Below are 16,908 nucleotides of genomic sequence, written 5' to 3'. Positions count from 1 at the left end.
ACCCTGACAAAACATACACTTACTTCCAGTTTCTTGTCCTCAGGATTGGGGAAATGCAGAACTTTGCTGGAATGGGCTATGATCTGCTTTATAATCTTCTTAACAGAAGGAATGTTTTCCAGACTTTCTATTTATATTAAAAAAGAAAGAAAGAAATTCAAAGCCATAGTTAAAAGTGAAACCAAAAGCCCTTCTGTGGCAATGGGCGTAGGGACTGACAACTGAGACATTTACCTTCCTCCTTTACCTTGAGAACAGCTGCATGAATCACACAAGGCAGGAGGTGCCTGGCTAGGTCTGCAGGCTTCTGCATGGCCAGGTAGTGCAGTACCTGAGGTAAACACAGGGGACACAGAAATACTGCAGGTGGCCTTCCTGGGGCACAGAGGCCTGAGCTCAGCTCACTCTCGCCTCTTTCCCAGCTAAGCAGCAGTTATGGCAGAGGCAAGCAGGTAGGAGCTGTAGGAACTACTTTGGTAAACTCTCCAAGTCTTTATGTTACACGCACAGAGGAGGAGCATGCAGAGAACGAGGATGGTCTGTAAGTCACAACACCAACATGGCAGTTAACAGCAGCGTGGTGCCAATCTAGGATCTCTTTTTTAGGGCATTAGATATAGCCACTAATAATAAATGTGTAACTATTATTTTGTCACTTGATTTTCTCAGTATTTCTAAAGATTGTTAGTGATCTTCTACAATCTGTGATTTCTTTTTCATTACACAGTAGATTTACTGGTCATTTCCTCGTACCTTTTCAGCCTCTCGGGTGTCATCAAACAGTCTCCTCTGGCGTCGCGCTGGCACCGGCTTAGCAGTCTCCCAGGCTTCTACCCACATGTTGCTGGGGATCTTCATACGGGCACTCAGCTCCCCCTTCAGGACCACATTGCCCTTCTCGTCAGTCACCTCCTCCTCAATGTAGTCCCTTGGTGAGTACCACCTCACGAAGTCTTCCAGAAAGCAGCCTGGATTAGCTGCCTAACACACAAAAACCCAACAAAACAAAACCCAGCATTTTCAGACAAGCCTATATTCACACTTAAAGTTTGGAAGTCACATTTAAACTAGGAGGTGTTAAAGCACCAAAAATGTTCCGCAATTTTACAGAAAAACCAAAAACCAAAAAAGCACCCTTTTCATGTGATGACTTTGTACAAACTGTATTATTAATTCCTCAGTACGGAACAAAGTAGTAAATAAATGAAGTGTAGAGAGTTAAAGAATGCACAGCACAACCAGAATAACACATGACCGAGACTCTATACTTGGTGGTTAGGCAGGACCAGCACTGGTATAAATATCAGCTAGCCTCCCTCACTCTTGTTCTATTCAGTAACCAAACTCTAAGGCTTCATACAAAACACCTCCATCTAAACTACTTCTATGCTATTACGGAGTGGAAATCCCACTATTCTTGTTCAGGCGGCTAAAAGCAAACACTAATGTTCCAGTTACTGCACAACTACCTAGAATAATGATATATGCCAAAACCTTTTCAACAATTCTACTTTCACACCTAGAAGATAAGGTGGCCTCGCACTGCCTGTGGAGAGGTATTATTAGCAGAGTGCATACGGATGGGCACGCAGCACTGTTGGTGAGAATAGTCTGTTTCAAATGTGATGGCTAAACTCACGGGGCTTCGTGTCATCATTCTTAACCCACAGAGAACCTAAGGAACCAGAGGAAGTTCTTCACTAATTGTAGAACCCGTTTGTTGTTGTTGTTGTTTCATTTTGTTTTTCCTGAGTGCTGAGAATTGAACCTGGGTCCTCTAGAAGAGCAGCCAGTGCTCTTAACTGCTAAGCCATCTCTCCAGTCCCATAGGCTGTCCATTCTTGTAAGGCTGTGCCATGGTTTGTGACAGTGACTAGGATTTATGTGCAAAGGTCTGGAGGATCCTACCAGGCAGCACACCAGCTGATCTGTAAAGGCAGTAAGCTTGACAGTTTTCAATATTCAGCTCCTATGTTACAGACTAGTGAGTATTTTGTACTAGAGCCCTCCCCTGCTCTAAGTTCTTAGTAACATAGCAGGCAGGACAGACACCTCAGCCATGGCTTGTCCTCTGTTAAAGGAGTTTTTATAACGATGGCCCAGAGTAAGCCCCTGTGATGTATGGGTGTCTCGGGCACACATCCATGCCCAGCTCTGGGGTCTCTGAGCAGCTCTAATAGTAAAGTGCTCCTACAGGAAGGGAAAGGCAGCTCATATGTTAGAATAACTATTTACTTTTAAAAGTATCCATCCGACAGAGTTGTATTCCTAAGAGCCACCTCATACATGTACCTCTATTTTCTGGTTTAAAAAGTTATTATAAATTTGTAAGTGCCCAGCTCAGTCCAAAAGAATTTAATGAGCAGCAGTTTTGGTAATGCCCAATGTTAAAAGAACAGCACCGTTTGCAGTCTCTTGTGTGCACGTCTGCAGAGCCTGCTGTGGGGCACACCCTAACTAGGAAGGCAGCTGATGGCAGGAGAACGGCAGTGGAGGTTGTCCACACCTGCTGACCCCTTCTTTTTGGTTTTCTTCACAGAGCCCTTAGCTTCTCTTTATCCACCGAGTCAACTGTTTGAATACTGTACAGCAGAGTGAAACACATTTCAGCATCATTTGGCAGGTCTTACTGGGAGATAAGTAAAGAGAAAAGGCTTCCTATTATCGCTTACCTCCTAGCAAGTAGAGAAGGAAGTAGAAAAAGTAATCATGCAGGGTTTGTGTCTACAAGAAATCAAACTCGGACCATCCTGCAGAGCACAGGTGTGGACTGAGAAGGGCTATGAACTGAAGAGCCAGGGGCTACTGTGGATTAGAAAGAAGTTCAGGGGGCTGGAGAGATGGCTCAGTGGTTAAGAGCACTGACTGCTCTTCCAGAGGTCCTGAGCTCAATTCCCAGCAACCACATAGTGGCTCACAACCATCTGTAATAGGATCCTCTTTTGGTGTGTCTAGAGACAGGGATGTACTCACATTAAATACATACATACATACATACATACATACATACATACATGCATGCTCAGGCCTGGAAGAAGTTTCAGATGTCCGTGTGCAGACAGCAAAGGCTTCCTCTGTCCCCGCACCTTCTGAGTTGTTTGTCACTCGGGTTGAGTATACTTTCCAAAATACATGGGCGTAGGAGGGTTTTGAATTTTTTTTAGATTTCTGAATTTTCAAATGCACAAACTAAGCTTTGACTCGAGTTTAAACCTAAAATTCAATTACTTTTCATGCATACTACACTTATATACCGTGAAGGTGAGTTTATACAATGACTTAAATAATTTTGCATATGAAACACTCTTATAGTGTGGAATTTTCTACTCATAGTGTTAGGTTATGACTTTTAAAGTGTCAGATATTGGGGGCCAAAGAGTTTGCTCAGCAGTTAAGAGACCCACTTGCTCTTCCAGAGGACACAGGTTCAATTCCCAGTACCCACATGGTGCACAGATATTCATGCAGGTAAAATACCCACACACATACAATTTTAAAGTTTCAGATACTGGTTCATACAGTATCTTAGGGTTAAGGACACTCAAATACCACTGTTCCCTAAATGTGCAGAGTTGTACACCCAAGCCTCTATCCAAGCCCACAATAACTCCTCCAGGCAGCAAATACCTACTTTCCAAAATACTGACTTTTCTGAGAAAGTTCCCATACCTGCTCAACAGGTTAGCCACTTCCCTCTGACCTTGCATCCTTTGAAGACTAGTTAGTTATACAGAAATCTCTCACAAGCTCAATAGACTAAATAAATACTCTATCTCCCCTACCTACTCATAGTGTGTAGCACACACGTTTGTTGCATAAAATAATCCACATCGAAATCCCTACAGTTCCCAAAGCCTTAAATTGGCTAAGCACACACAAAGGAAAAACCATCTATAACACACAGAATATTCAATTCTCAACTTTGGAAAGCAGGTTGACTTTCTTTTTTCAAACCTAAGAAGTGAGTCTGACATGTCCTTTCCAGGCTGGAAGAAGCATTTTGTAACAAGTAATAAATCCAAACACTTAAAACAGACACAACCTTCATGTCACTCTATAGTGCTGCTCACAGTTCCATCCCAGAACAGCTGAAACAGACTCAGAGAGCTCTGGAAGTGTGACCTACCTTAAAAGACTCCATATCGGAGAGGAGACAGGCACTCTGCATGCGTGCACGGAGGTGCGCCCCCTCAGCAGATGTCCCTAATTTTGCTAAGACCTCAGACTGCTCTTCCAGCAGATCTTCTGTCATGGGTGCTGGTTCCTGTGACAACGCACAAAAGGGCAAAAGTCACCAGTAGCTCTTCAGAGACACAGCAGGACCATAAACATAGGATAAAACGACATTTCTGCTTATGCAGCCATAAAATGCACATTTAGAAGAATGTAAAGAAATGCAGAATTTAACCAACAACTTCCATGAGCTTCTCCTGGAGCACCGACTTCAGAGCAGAGGCCCTAACCAACTCCCCATGATAAGAAGCTACTTTTTATGGCCCTATAGCTATGAAGTCACAGGATGGAAGGGAAGGAATAGGAAAATCACTAAAGAATAAACATGAGTGAACCAAAATAACATGAATCAAAAATACAACTATGCTGAAAGGAATTACCCATATGAGCACATGCTATAGCTGGGTGTGATAGCACATGCTTGCAATTCTAGCACTTGAAAGGTGAAGGCTAAAGGACTGAGGCTTCAAGATCATCCTCACCTTCACAGTGAATTCAGTACCAACTCTGCCTACATGAGACCTAATTCAACTTTCTCCTTTCTACTCAATATCAAAAGCCAACAACATTTCTGTCCTAGTTGGGTTTCTGTTGCCATGGCAATGCAACTTTATGAAAGTTATAAACTTTCAAGTCAAGACCATGGCTGAGGGAAGTCAGAACAGATGCTCAGGAGAGCTTAGAGGCAGGAACTGAAGCTAACACTTAGGCTACGGAGGGAGGTTGTTTGCTGCTTGCTCTCCATGCCTTGCTCAGCCTGCTTCTTTATACAACCTGCTAGAGATAGCGCCATCCAATGGGTTTCCTGACATCAATCATTAACTAAGAAAATGTCCTATGGACTTGCCTACAGGCTAGTCTGATGGAGGCAATTCCTCCAGTGAGATTTCCTCTTCCCAGGTGTCTTTGTTTGTCTCACATTGACAAACATTAATCAGGACAATATTGATTATTCTATGAACATATAATACAAATGGTTCCATTTATTAATTTAATTATTGTATGTGAACCCATGACACATCAAGTGAAGGGAATTACATAAAATAATCACAGGCATCGCTGGTGAGGATACACATCCATCCTATCAACCACTTAGAGACATATACTTACTTTATACTTACACTCTACACTTACATACTTAGGTTATGCTTATATACTTATACCCTTAGAGACTTAACCCTTAGTTTAATAATAGCTACTAAAACATTTCAAGATATAAAACCAGTCAATTACATTCACAGATGCTTAGGTTCATCAAAAGTCGAGGAAATAGCCAGGCATGGTAGTGCATACCTTTAACCCTAGCACTTGGGAAACAAGAGCAAACAGATCTCTAATAGTTTGGGACAACCTTATCTACAAAGTGAGTTAAGTGACTTTCAGACCAGACAGGGCTACATAGGAAGCACTTTCTTAAAATAAATAAATAGATAGATAGATAGATAATCCTGCACCGCTGACAATGATATGGACTGGACACATAGTTTATGAAATCGACATAAAATGCAAGTAATTTCAGTGCTAGAACCTTACTGTAATGTCTTGCTAAACTGCCATGGCTATAGTGTATCAGCACATACTAAGCATTCCATCTATACCTATGAAAAGGGGAAAGAGTGTGAGAATTACTATCTCTTTACCTTTAATTTACCACTGATGAGAATGTAAAACAGGTGCAACCCGTTTAAAGGGAAACTTGATAACATTGGTCCACTTTACCTAGTGATGCCATTTTTCTTATGTAAATCATGGCAGGGACTCATGATACAGACTGTTTAAAAGAGCAAATCCTTGAAAATGACACACATAGTGATTGACATGAATAATTAAATAAGCTGTAGGACTTCCACATGTTAGAATAATATGCAACAATTATAAATGACACAGATGTACATTTAATGGCATGGGGTGACCCTATTGATAGGATAAACAAGGTGCGTATCAGTGCACACATTCAGAAATGAAACCAAATCATATCAATATGCACACATCAGTGGAAAGGAGCAAGTGTAAAAAACATAACTCAAACTAGCAATAACAGTTACTTCTGAGAAGGTCTGAACCAGTGAGCAAGAAGCCCGCTCTCTCTTTTTTTTTTGTTTTTTTGGTTTTTCAAGACAGGGTTTCTCTGTATAGCCCTGGTTGTCCTGGAACTCACTTTGTAGACCAGGCTGGCCTCGAACTAAGAAATCCGCCTGCCTCTGCCTCCCGAGTGCTAGGACTAAAGGCATGTGCCACCACGCCTGGCTCCTGCTTTTTTTTAACATAAGTATTCACATATCACTTAGGCAAAACCAACCACCAAAAATGAACTGTTCTTCCCTAGACTCTGAGTTGCTGTTCTAATGGTATAAAATGGCTTTAAAACATGTTTGAAGAAATAAAAACAGTCCTAATTGAAGGATGATCGTTTCTGTTCTCCCCGTATTCTGTATTTGGAGTACTGCAAGCACTTCATCTCTACCTATGGAAATACAGTTTAAGAACCATTAATTCCACAAGCTCAGGGTCCACTGTGGAGGAGGGTACATAGCATCTTGTGGACATGACACGGCCACTGCACTCAGATTCACAGAGGATCAAGCCAGTCACCATTCTAACATGGAATGGAAGGGGTTCATGAGCCCTGATGTGTAGCTGAGGAGCCATGGACAGAAGATGGCTTCCAGGGAATAGAGACTCAGTTTCCTTTAAGGGTGTGGGTCCTGGTAGGTCCACCATGTTGCAGGGGAGGGCCCCATATCAAGGAGCATATGGGCAAAAAAAAAAAAAAAAAAAAAAAAAAAATGGAATTGATGGGCTATTTAAAAAGAAAAGAGCCAAGCCGGGCAGTGGTGGTGCATGCCTTTAATCCCAGTACTTGGGAGGCAGAGGCAGGTGGATCTTTATGAGTCTGGGGCCAGCCTGCTCTACAGAGTGAGTTCCAGGACAGCCAGGGCTACACAGAGAAACCCTGTCTCGAAAAACCAAAAAGAAAAATAAGAAAAAAGAAAAGAAGAAAGGAGAGCCCAGAGTTGGGGAAGGTAGGGGAGGTATAGACTTTAAGAGAAGTCACGGGGAGAAGGTAAGGCTAAGTATGATCAAAACACATTGCATAGAATTCTCAAAGAATTAATCACCTTATATAATAAGGTCAATACCATCTACTAAGGCTTCAAAAGATTATGCAATTTCAGACTGGCAGAACTCAAAGTTCCAAACAATCTCTCCTACCCAAAGCAATCATCTCCTACTAGGAAGGACCTAATCAACAACAAAAGGCAGCTGAGTTTGCAAGCCTTGGTGCACCTACCTGGGTCACTGGAATGTAGAGAGGCTCTCCATTATGCAGCAGGGTAAGTTTCCCGTGCTGGTGCAGGCGGCCTTCTGGCTTGAAGTTTGCCATCTCCTTGGGACCTCCTTTCTTACCACTCTCCTGTCCGTTTCCTTTAAGGTCTTCCGTATCACTGAGGCATTCAAAAAACTCTTCTTCGCTATCACTCCAGGAATCCCAAGACTTCCCTACTTCTCCCTTTTCCTTCTCTGTATCTCTGAGATGGTCCAGGCCCAGCTGGCCTCCAGCTTTCCCAGCATCCCCTGGATATGCACCAGTGGTACTATCTGAGGGGCTCGTCTTTTTCCCTTCATCACGTGCTTTCTTCCTTTCAATACAACAATTTAACATCTGAAGAAAACAGAAATAGCATTTATGGTTGAATCAGAGTACAGCAATATGTATCAATTGCTTCGGTATTTCTTTCTACTCTTTCCCAAGACAGATTACAGGGATTATAAGCAACCCATAAGCAGCCCAAGGAAAGTAGCCTATATAAGTCATTCCTACACTTAAGTGTTAGATTAAGCGTCAGGTTTTGCATATATATGTGTGTGTGTGTGTGTGTGTGTGTGTGTGTGTGTGTGTGTGTGTGTATGTGTGTGTGTGTATATATGATGTAAATTTGTGTGCACTCATGCTATGGAATACCGTTACCTGTAGTTTCTGATGCAGTAAGCAGCATCTTAGATCTGGTGGTCCACTTGCTAGTCTACCAAATAGGAAAAGAAAGCTTAAATTTTAGTAAAATTATATCACATAAGCCTACTTACACATTGTCAATTTTTTAACTATATTGTTAAGAAACCAAAACTAGATTTCCATACTTAAGAAAGTCAGGTTCCAGAAGGGTACACATGATTAAAAGTTCAAAATTATTTTATCCTATCTCACAATCGTCATCAAATATAAAAACCATGTGAAATATGAGGGCAAACTCATAACAGCTTCCAAGCTAGTTAGAAACCTGAGTCTAAACTCACCACAGGAAGTAACTAGTGTACAGCACTTGGCATATCACACAAACAAAACTCATATGTACACTCACTTTCCAATTGTATATCGGTAGATTCTCATTAAACAAACCAAGGTCTCTCTCTACCTCTCCTTTGCCAGTGAGATCCTGGACTCCCTTTGGTTCTAAATCACTAAATTCCTCCACTCAGTGTGCTTCTGTAGGCCAATAAGTTCCAGAGCAAAACAGTAACAGCTGAGAGAGAATCCAGATAAACAGAGACTGGCAAAACATCCTAACACAAAACACTTTCAGGTCAGTGGCCATTACACTAGTCATATCCTCCTCTCCTTAGCATGGGTAGACAACCACTAGCCTACTAGCAGTATTGGCATGTATGCACAGTTAAGAGTCTATGCAATCAGTGAAATGCCAATATAAAAAGGTTCTAGATTGGGGCTGGAGAGATGGCTCAGCGGTTAAGAGCACTGACTGCTCTTCCAGAGGTCCTGAGTTCAATTTCCAGCAACTATACGGTAACTTATAATCTTCTATATTGGGATCTGATGCCCTCTTCTGGTGTGTCTGAAGACAGTGTATTCACATAAAATTAAATAAATCTTTTTTTAAAAAAAGACTCTAGATTATGTTTAATGTCTGAAATTATAGAGTACTTTAAAGGTATTTTTCTTCAAATAAAAGTATATGCATAGATGATTTAAGAAATACAAAGATGAAAAAAACAAACAAACAAAAAAATGTACTTTCATACCTGGGAAAAGTATTACCACTTGACTGTATTTCTCTCCAATCATTTTTCTACACCTACATATCAGCATAATTGAAAGCATTCTGTACTGTATTACAATACCTAGTTACTAATACAGTTTTTATGATTTACTCTTGTTTGTTTGCTGAGACAGGGTTTAACTATGTAGTTCTGGCTGGCCTGCAGCTTCCTATGCAGAGCACACTGACCTTGAATGCACAAGAGACCTGCCTGCCTCTGCCTCTGCCTCTGCCTCTCTGCCTCTCTCTCTGCCTCTGCCTCTTGCCTCCTGAGTGATGGGAATAAAAGCATCTGCCACCATGCCCAACAAGAACAGTTTCTACGTTAAGGTTCTTGAGGTATGCAGCTGTAGCTCAGTGGCAGAGCACTTGCCTGGAATATATGAGGCCCTGGGTTCATGTCCCAATACCCCACCTCAAACAAAACAATAAAACGACTCTAGAAGAAAGCTTTACAGTCATGCAGCACAATGTTGACATTTGGGTTGTCTGGCCTTTTCTTCCATTAGAAATGTACTGCACTGAACACCTGAGTAAAGCTGGATACATATTTCTTACAAAGAATTCCTGAAAGAAGTCAGATAGTTGGTGATAAAAAAAATCCTATCTAAACAACTGGAAATTAAAATTATTACCCTGGAATCAGAAAGTTGTTTTCCCATCTGAAACGCATTTCAAGGACAAATTCCTGCCAGAGATGTGCCACTCCCTTCAGCCCTCCATGGTAGAAGTTGATCATACAAAGACACAAGGCCAGTTTGTATGTTAGACTGTCGGAAGGTGCAGACTTGAACTGATTGTAGAGAGTCTAAATTTTACAAAAGAAAAACAAAGCAAAACCTGTTAACAGCAAATTTGCATACTTAGAGAGTACATAAGAAGAATCTTCCATCAAAATTAACCCATCAGGATCTGCTGCAAGACAAACTTAAGAATTTGACAAGAACTCTAAAACTATGACGACCCAACAGCTATGCATAGGATTCTATTTCCCAAGATGCTGCTTTGCTCTACAAAACAGCTATCTACACAGATGTTCTAAGCAGGTCATCATCTGAGTGGCTGTGAACACCACTCAGTTTTCCCAGATGGATTTTTAAATGAAGAGATACTTAGGTATCTCTAGACATTGAGCAAACCCCTAGACATAAAGTGCATTTACAATATTTTAATGGTGAATTCCAACTTACATAGTCTCCAGGCTCTGAAGCAGGATTGCTACTGTCTATTGAAGTAGTTCCATCTAACGGCTTCTCAGAGACAGCATCTGGGAACAAGAACTAGGGGAGGATAGCCACATTATACTTACCTTCTTGGATGATTTCAACCTTCTTTCTCTCTTGAAAGTCAGTTCTCACTGTAAAGCTCTGGCTAACTTAGAACTCAATATGTAGACCAGGATGGTAAAGCACTCAGAGATCCACCTGCTCCACAGGTACTGGGATGGGATTAAGAATATAAGCTACTGCATCTAACTATTCTGTTGGAGTTTATAACCCATAGAAGACACTGACTGACTTTCCAGTAGATTTGCTGTTAAAATTATGAGATTATTTTTACTGTGATATCCAGCTGATTCCATATTGTCATAAAAAGGAAAATACTTTCAGCAGTTCAGAAATTTTTCATTCAAACAAGCACTTGATTCTGTGCGGTAAACAACACAGAAGCAAAAATCTCATCACACTGATTCAATACTCATCAATGCTAGTAAATCCTGTATTTTAAAAAGTGTGAATCCCTTTAAATAGAGTCAAAACTCTAACAAATGATCTAAAACCACCTCTGTGTTTCTGAGAATCTGTGATAAGATCATCCACAGGTTTCCATGTATGAAATACTGAAGGCATGGTGGAAAATATCCCCTAGAAATGAGGAGCTTAAACCTGCATTGTGTAGATAAGGTTTCACTGTAAAGCCCAGGCTAGTCTTAAACTCATGATCTTTCTATACCAGCCTTCCAAGTGCTAGGCTTACACCACCTTACCAGGTCCTTAGGATTTAAGGAGTCTTCTCTATGGAGACTTATCTCCTTTTATTAGTATTGAGACGGTTTTCTGATGTTACTAACCAATCTCTCTAGCTTCCATTGGAACGTATTACAGAACACGCTCAGACTTTCTAGTATTTTAACCAATATTTAACAGACTTATAAAAACTGACGTAACTAAGAGGTACAAAGTTCCAGGAGCAGGTACATATCTACAAACACCATTCGGTTCTCATCTTTCCCGTATTTATAATGTACCAGCTAAAGATCTAAAAGTCTTGACCAGAAAACTGGCAAGACACTGGTCAACATCAGGTCCAGACCCAGCATTCCCTTCCTTTATTACACTAACTATTTTTGAAGGATTTCCTTGAAGACTTTATAATAACTGCAATTACAATCACTTAATAAAGACCTATTACATACCAGGTAGTAATGGCCCTTTAATTTTATAAAATCTCACCAAGTGTTATCAGCTTCCCTTTTTTCCCTGTTCTTTTTGAGAGAAGGGCTCTTTATTATGCATTTCTAGCTGCCCTAGAACTCTCGATGTAGACCAGAACTCACAGAGATCTGCCTGCCTCTACCTTCCAAGTTCTGGGATTAAAGGAATGTGTCACAGGAGTACCAGCTCCGTTTGTGAGATGAAAAACCTGCAGTGACTTGTTCAACATCATGGAGGAAGTCAGTATTCACCCTGCCATGTGGCTCTCAGGCTACATCCACTCCAATTACACTATACCTGGGACCCACCTTAACCCTCTTCTTTGTCCTCTCTGGTCCTTACTGTACAGATTTTTGTAGGCTATTGTCATAAGAACATTTTAAAAGTTCAATTCCTGTCACAAACTAATCTGTTTCAAGTGGTGTTAAGACAAAAGTGCGGTGCTAGATCATGCAGGTTTCCAGCTACCTGCCCATCCTTACCCTGATCACTCTCAGGGAAGCACTCCTCAGACACCACTGTTTGACATGCACTCAGGCATGGAGAAGGCCCTAGGTTTGATCCCTAGCACCGCATAGCAAAACCTTACTCAGCACGTGGCATCCTCTTTAGAAAGCATCCTGACTTCCACTGTGCATGTTAACACACACCAACACACACACCAACACACACACACACACACACACACACACACACTTTCTGCTCTCCTCTCATTACCTCCTTCTCCTGTTTCTAACTGCAACCTAGGACTGTAACGCTATGCCTCTTCTTCCCAATAACCAGTCTCTGAATGTGGATCATTGATTATACTTTATGCTCCTAATCCAGTGCTGCCATAAAGAAGGAATGGGATATATAATTATAATGATCATATGCTTATGCAGATGCACACAGAAGTAAGGCAGCTACTTACCAAGAGAATGGTATTGAGCACATCATTGTTGAGTGGTGACTCTTCTCCTCTGTGCTTCCGTATTTTCTTCTTTGCAGTGTGTACCATATTTGAAACTGATAATTTATGAATTGGAACTGGTGCTGGCTCAGTCAGCTTTGACAAAGCGTGAGTTATATCAGCAACTTCTATAAAGTAGAAATGAATGAAAATTCTATCACCAAAAGTGGCAGGGAAAGTGTCAATAAGCTGATGACATTCACTTGTTTGGGTTTTCCTTTACACAAGTATTAAATACTCTCAGAATTATAAAATTATCAAGTTCTCATGTGCTCAGCTTTATCACGTGCTCAGCACATGAAACATGGATGCCGAGAAATCACAAAGTTATTTTTCTTCTGGAGACCTCAAATATGAATATCTAAAACTATGCTTTTTCCACATACCTTATTACTATTTGTTGTTGTTGTTAGGAAGAAGTGATTAAATATATTTGCTGATTAAGCTTTGGGTGCCCAGCAAGTGCCGTCTATACTCCCTTCTCCAACTCAATTCAAAGTGATTGAAAAGTTGCCAGGATAAATGCCAAAGAATAAAGGCAAGGTTTTGGAGGAAACGTAAACTAGGAAAAGTAGGTTACCTCTTCCCTCTTCTTCAAATGTGGATCGTCCAAGAATTTCATCCGTTGATTCCTTTCGACGGCAAATTTTTAAAAATTCAGTAACAAAATCACCTACCAAAAAAAAGTTATTAATTTTTGACACTAAAGTCTAAGAAATCAGTCCAACAGAGGTACACATCTATGACCGAAAGCTATAGGTAAGATACAGTTGGGAAGCCCAGCAGTGGTGGGACACCGGCTTGGGAGTTTGAGGCCAGCCTGATCTACCAAGTTAGTTTCAGAATGGCCAGGGCTACACAGAGAAACTCTGTCTCCAAAAAAATATAAAAATAAAAACACTTAAAAGATATAGTTGGGAAGCCAGGCAGTGGTTCTTTTCATCGAGGCAGAGGCAAAGGCAATCGGAGTTCGAGGACAGCATGTTCTACTTAGTTTTTCTCTGAGGAAGGTAACAACTGACCCTACTTCAGAAGTGACCTTGTTCTTTTTATCCCATCTGAGGACAGAGCAGAGTCTTCTCCTGTGTACTCCCTGTGTTCCTTCTGTTTGGGACGCGTGCTTTCCCATGAGCTCACTAGTCTATTCCCAGTCTCAAGAATGTGTTCTCTCTCAATAAGATGCCTTTATTCCTATTGCTAAAAAAAAAAAAAAAAAAATTCCTTCTAGAAAGAATGAAAACAAAACACACTTCCTAATATTAAGCTTTCCACAGGCTTCACTGCTACCAATATCCATTATCATTAAATCATAAAAGTAACAATATTATTATACATCATTTTCTTTCCTGTTATCCTATAATAATTCTGAAACAATTAAAAACACGTATTAAAATTAAGATGTAAAGATGTTCCTAGAGGATAAAGAAATCATGTGATATGAAGCTATTACATCTTTGGTTGCATATTAGTGATATAAAGATGAAAATTAGTTCCTATGTTTTCAAGAGATGCTTGGTGTTGACAGGATGGCTCAGTGGGGTTGCTCTCTCAGCCCCATGGTGGAAGGAACCAATTCCCTCAACTTATCCTCTATCATCATACAAGCTATGTATGTGAATGCCATAGCTCCCCCAAATAAATAAGTATAATAAAAATCATTTTTAATAAAAAATTATCTATAGCTGGCCATGACCTTGCAATCTCCCTGCCTTAGTCTCCCAAATACTGAGATTCCAGGAAGCTATGCATGGAAGCATGGCTGTCTCTTCCACAACGCTTTTCACTGGGAGGTTGGGGGAGCACTGTTGTCTTCCCTTGGTCAACTTCTTTCACCTACAATCGTGTATGGCAGTGCACCCTTGTAATATTGACACTTGGGAGCTAGAGGAGGAAAGATGGGGCATTCAAGGTCATCCTCAACTTACACAGTGAGTGGAAGGCCAGCCTGGATTACATAAGATAGTGACTCCACTATCTTGGGGGTGGGGGGTGGGGCGGAATGGAGGAGGGGGGGGGCCGGCGTAGGGTATGTTTGCACCAATAAATTTAACAAGAATTTTCAGTACCAAAATACAATAAAAAATATAAAGTTTTAGAATTTACCAACATTTCTTGGTTTCTTTTCCAGAAATGTAGAAAATCCTAGTAATTTTGTCATTAAAAACTATACAAAGGCCAGGCGTGGTGGCGCACGCCTTTAATCCCAGCAGAGGCAAGTGAATTTCTGAGTTTGAGGCCAGCCTGGTCTACAGAGTGAGTTCCAGGACAGCCAGGGCTACACAGAGGAACCCTGTCTCGAAAAAAAACAAAAAACAAAACAAAAACAAAAACCAAACAAACAAACAAACAAACAAAAAAACCTAAACAAAGAGGTGGAGTAAGATCATGAAATAGTAACTTAAAATAAGAGTGCTTCTCAAGTCCTTACCAAAGCCATCAGATCAAATGAAGGAAAATAAGGTATTAGAAGGCCATCAAGTAGGCAAATTTGCCAGTGTAATACATCAACCGTTGTACAGCACAGACACTGCACTGTCTATGAACAAGACACTAATTAAGTGTGAGGTGCATACAGACGGTTACTGTGCTTCATCAGCCTAACATCCTGTGAGGTACCAACTCATCTGTTTCACTGACGAGGCTGCTGCTTCAAGAACTTAGGGGATGGGTTTGTTCAGCACTGACAGTGCTGTCTCTCTAAGGCCCCAGGCGATCTCACCAAAGGCAGAACACTTTCTCCATTACCAGGTACCATACGGGCTAAGTGCGATCTGACATTTGATGAGCAACACAAAACGAATGATTAAGAGCTAAGCAAAAAAATATGAAACTCTGAATTTAAAAATATTATAAAAGCAGAACTAGAAAGTACACTGTAGCTATCTTCAGACAGCTACAGTGTACTTACATATAACAATAAATAAATCTTTAAAAAAATACAATTAGCTTTACATAATTACACAAAAAAAGAGAAGTAGACTTGGGACAAATTTGTATTCTTCAAGGAAAAACATTTAGATCTAAGCCACAGATGTGCACTATGATATGGCAAGGCCATGTGAACACTGTTGCTTTGAACTTATAATAAGCATATAGAATAAAATACTACTTTGAACTTAATATCAACACCCTTCTGTAACTCCCATTCTATGTAACATTTTATCTCTGAGGTAATTTTCTAAAGAACTCTTTGTCTAATAAGGTATAAAAAGGCCAGAGAAAAGAAATAAAGTTGTTGGAGGGTGGTTTGGGGGGCTCTGCCCCATCCATCCATCTATCCATCTATTCATGCAAAAAACAAAACAAAACAACCAGAACTAGAGCCTAAGAATGGCTCAGCAGCTAAGAACACTAACAGCTCTTCCAGAGGTTCAATTTGGCAACCACATGGTGGCTCACAACCATCTCTAATGAGATCTGATGCCCTTTTCTGGTATGTCTGAAGACAGCTACAGTGTATTCATATAAATAATATAAGTATTTAGAAACAGAAATAAAAATGCTTTGAAGAACCAGCACTGTCATTAGTAAGTACTATTTTAATATCAGTTGAATTTAATGTCAGGTGATACAGAGTAAAGGTAGGCATGCCTATATAGAAGATATGGAGAGAACATCTCCATGTATACGAAATGTAAGAAGGGAAATAAGGAAAAGCTATGGGTTTTGGAAGATCTGGAGAGATAAGCTTAAAGAAAGGAAAAAGAAATATACATCTTTAATCTCAGCAACCAAAAGGCAGAGGCAGAAAGATCTCTGTGAGTTCAAGAAAGACCAGACAGAGCCTGGTCTACAAAATGAATTCCAGGCTAGCCAGGGCTACCCAGGGAGACCTTATCTTAAAGTGGAGTTGGAGGTTGTGGAGGAGAAGAAAAAGGTAAAAAGGATAACAATTCCAGATATAGATTCTGAATGGCAATTACTACTTTTCAAGGTACTTTAAAGTTATATTGTATTTCACTTAATCTTCAAAACACCTGCTAGGTGAACAAAAGTATATAACAAATCCCTCTCTCCAGAAAATAGGTTTGTAGATGTGATACAACTTGGCAGAAGAGGTGGAATGCCCAGCTTTTTAAAAAAGACTTATTTATTTAATGTATGTGAGTACACTGTAGCTGTCTTCAGACACACCAGAAGAAGGCATCAGATCCCATTACAGATGGTTGTGAGCCACCATGTGGTTGCCAGGAATTGAACTCAGGACCTCTGGAAGAGCAGTCAGTGCTCT

At 40.5% G+C, this 16,908-nt stretch overlaps 1 protein-coding gene across 5 annotated transcripts in view; it reads right to left on the bottom strand.

The window, feature by feature from the left end:
• Rab3gap1 (RAB3 GTPase activating protein catalytic subunit 1) overlaps positions 1-16,908 on the bottom strand; it is a 64,101-nt gene that overhangs the window by 5,553 nt on the left and 41,640 nt on the right. For 4 of the 5 annotated variants that reach the window (XM_029475870.1, XM_021162889.2, XM_085840761.1 and 1 more), the window contains 10 exons: positions 13,258-13,350; positions 12,639-12,805; positions 10,481-10,570; positions 9,926-10,098; positions 8,204-8,258; positions 7,526-7,897; positions 4,127-4,264; positions 754-981; positions 235-331; positions 24-127 (listed from right to left, as the gene is read on the bottom strand). In XM_029475870.1, coding sequence (XP_029331730.1) covers positions 24-127; positions 235-331; positions 754-981; positions 4,127-4,264; positions 7,526-7,897; positions 8,204-8,258; positions 9,926-10,098; positions 10,481-10,570; positions 12,639-12,805; positions 13,258-13,350 — 1,517 coding nt within the window. The remainder of the gene's footprint in view (positions 1-23; positions 128-234; positions 332-753; positions 982-4,126; positions 4,265-7,525; positions 7,898-8,203; positions 8,259-9,925; positions 10,099-10,480; positions 10,571-12,638; positions 12,806-13,257; positions 13,351-16,908) is intronic. The other variant, XR_015047691.1, reaches the window with a different exon arrangement.

This window comes from Mus caroli, unplaced genomic scaffold (genome assembly GCF_978045245.1).
Source record: "Mus caroli unplaced genomic scaffold, Mus_caroli_1 scaffold_1, whole genome shotgun sequence".
Classification (NCBI taxonomy): Eukaryota; Metazoa; Chordata; class Mammalia; order Rodentia; family Muridae; genus Mus; species Mus caroli.
Note: the sequence above shows the minus strand (reverse complement) of the source record. Positions and strands in the feature narration are given on the sequence as shown.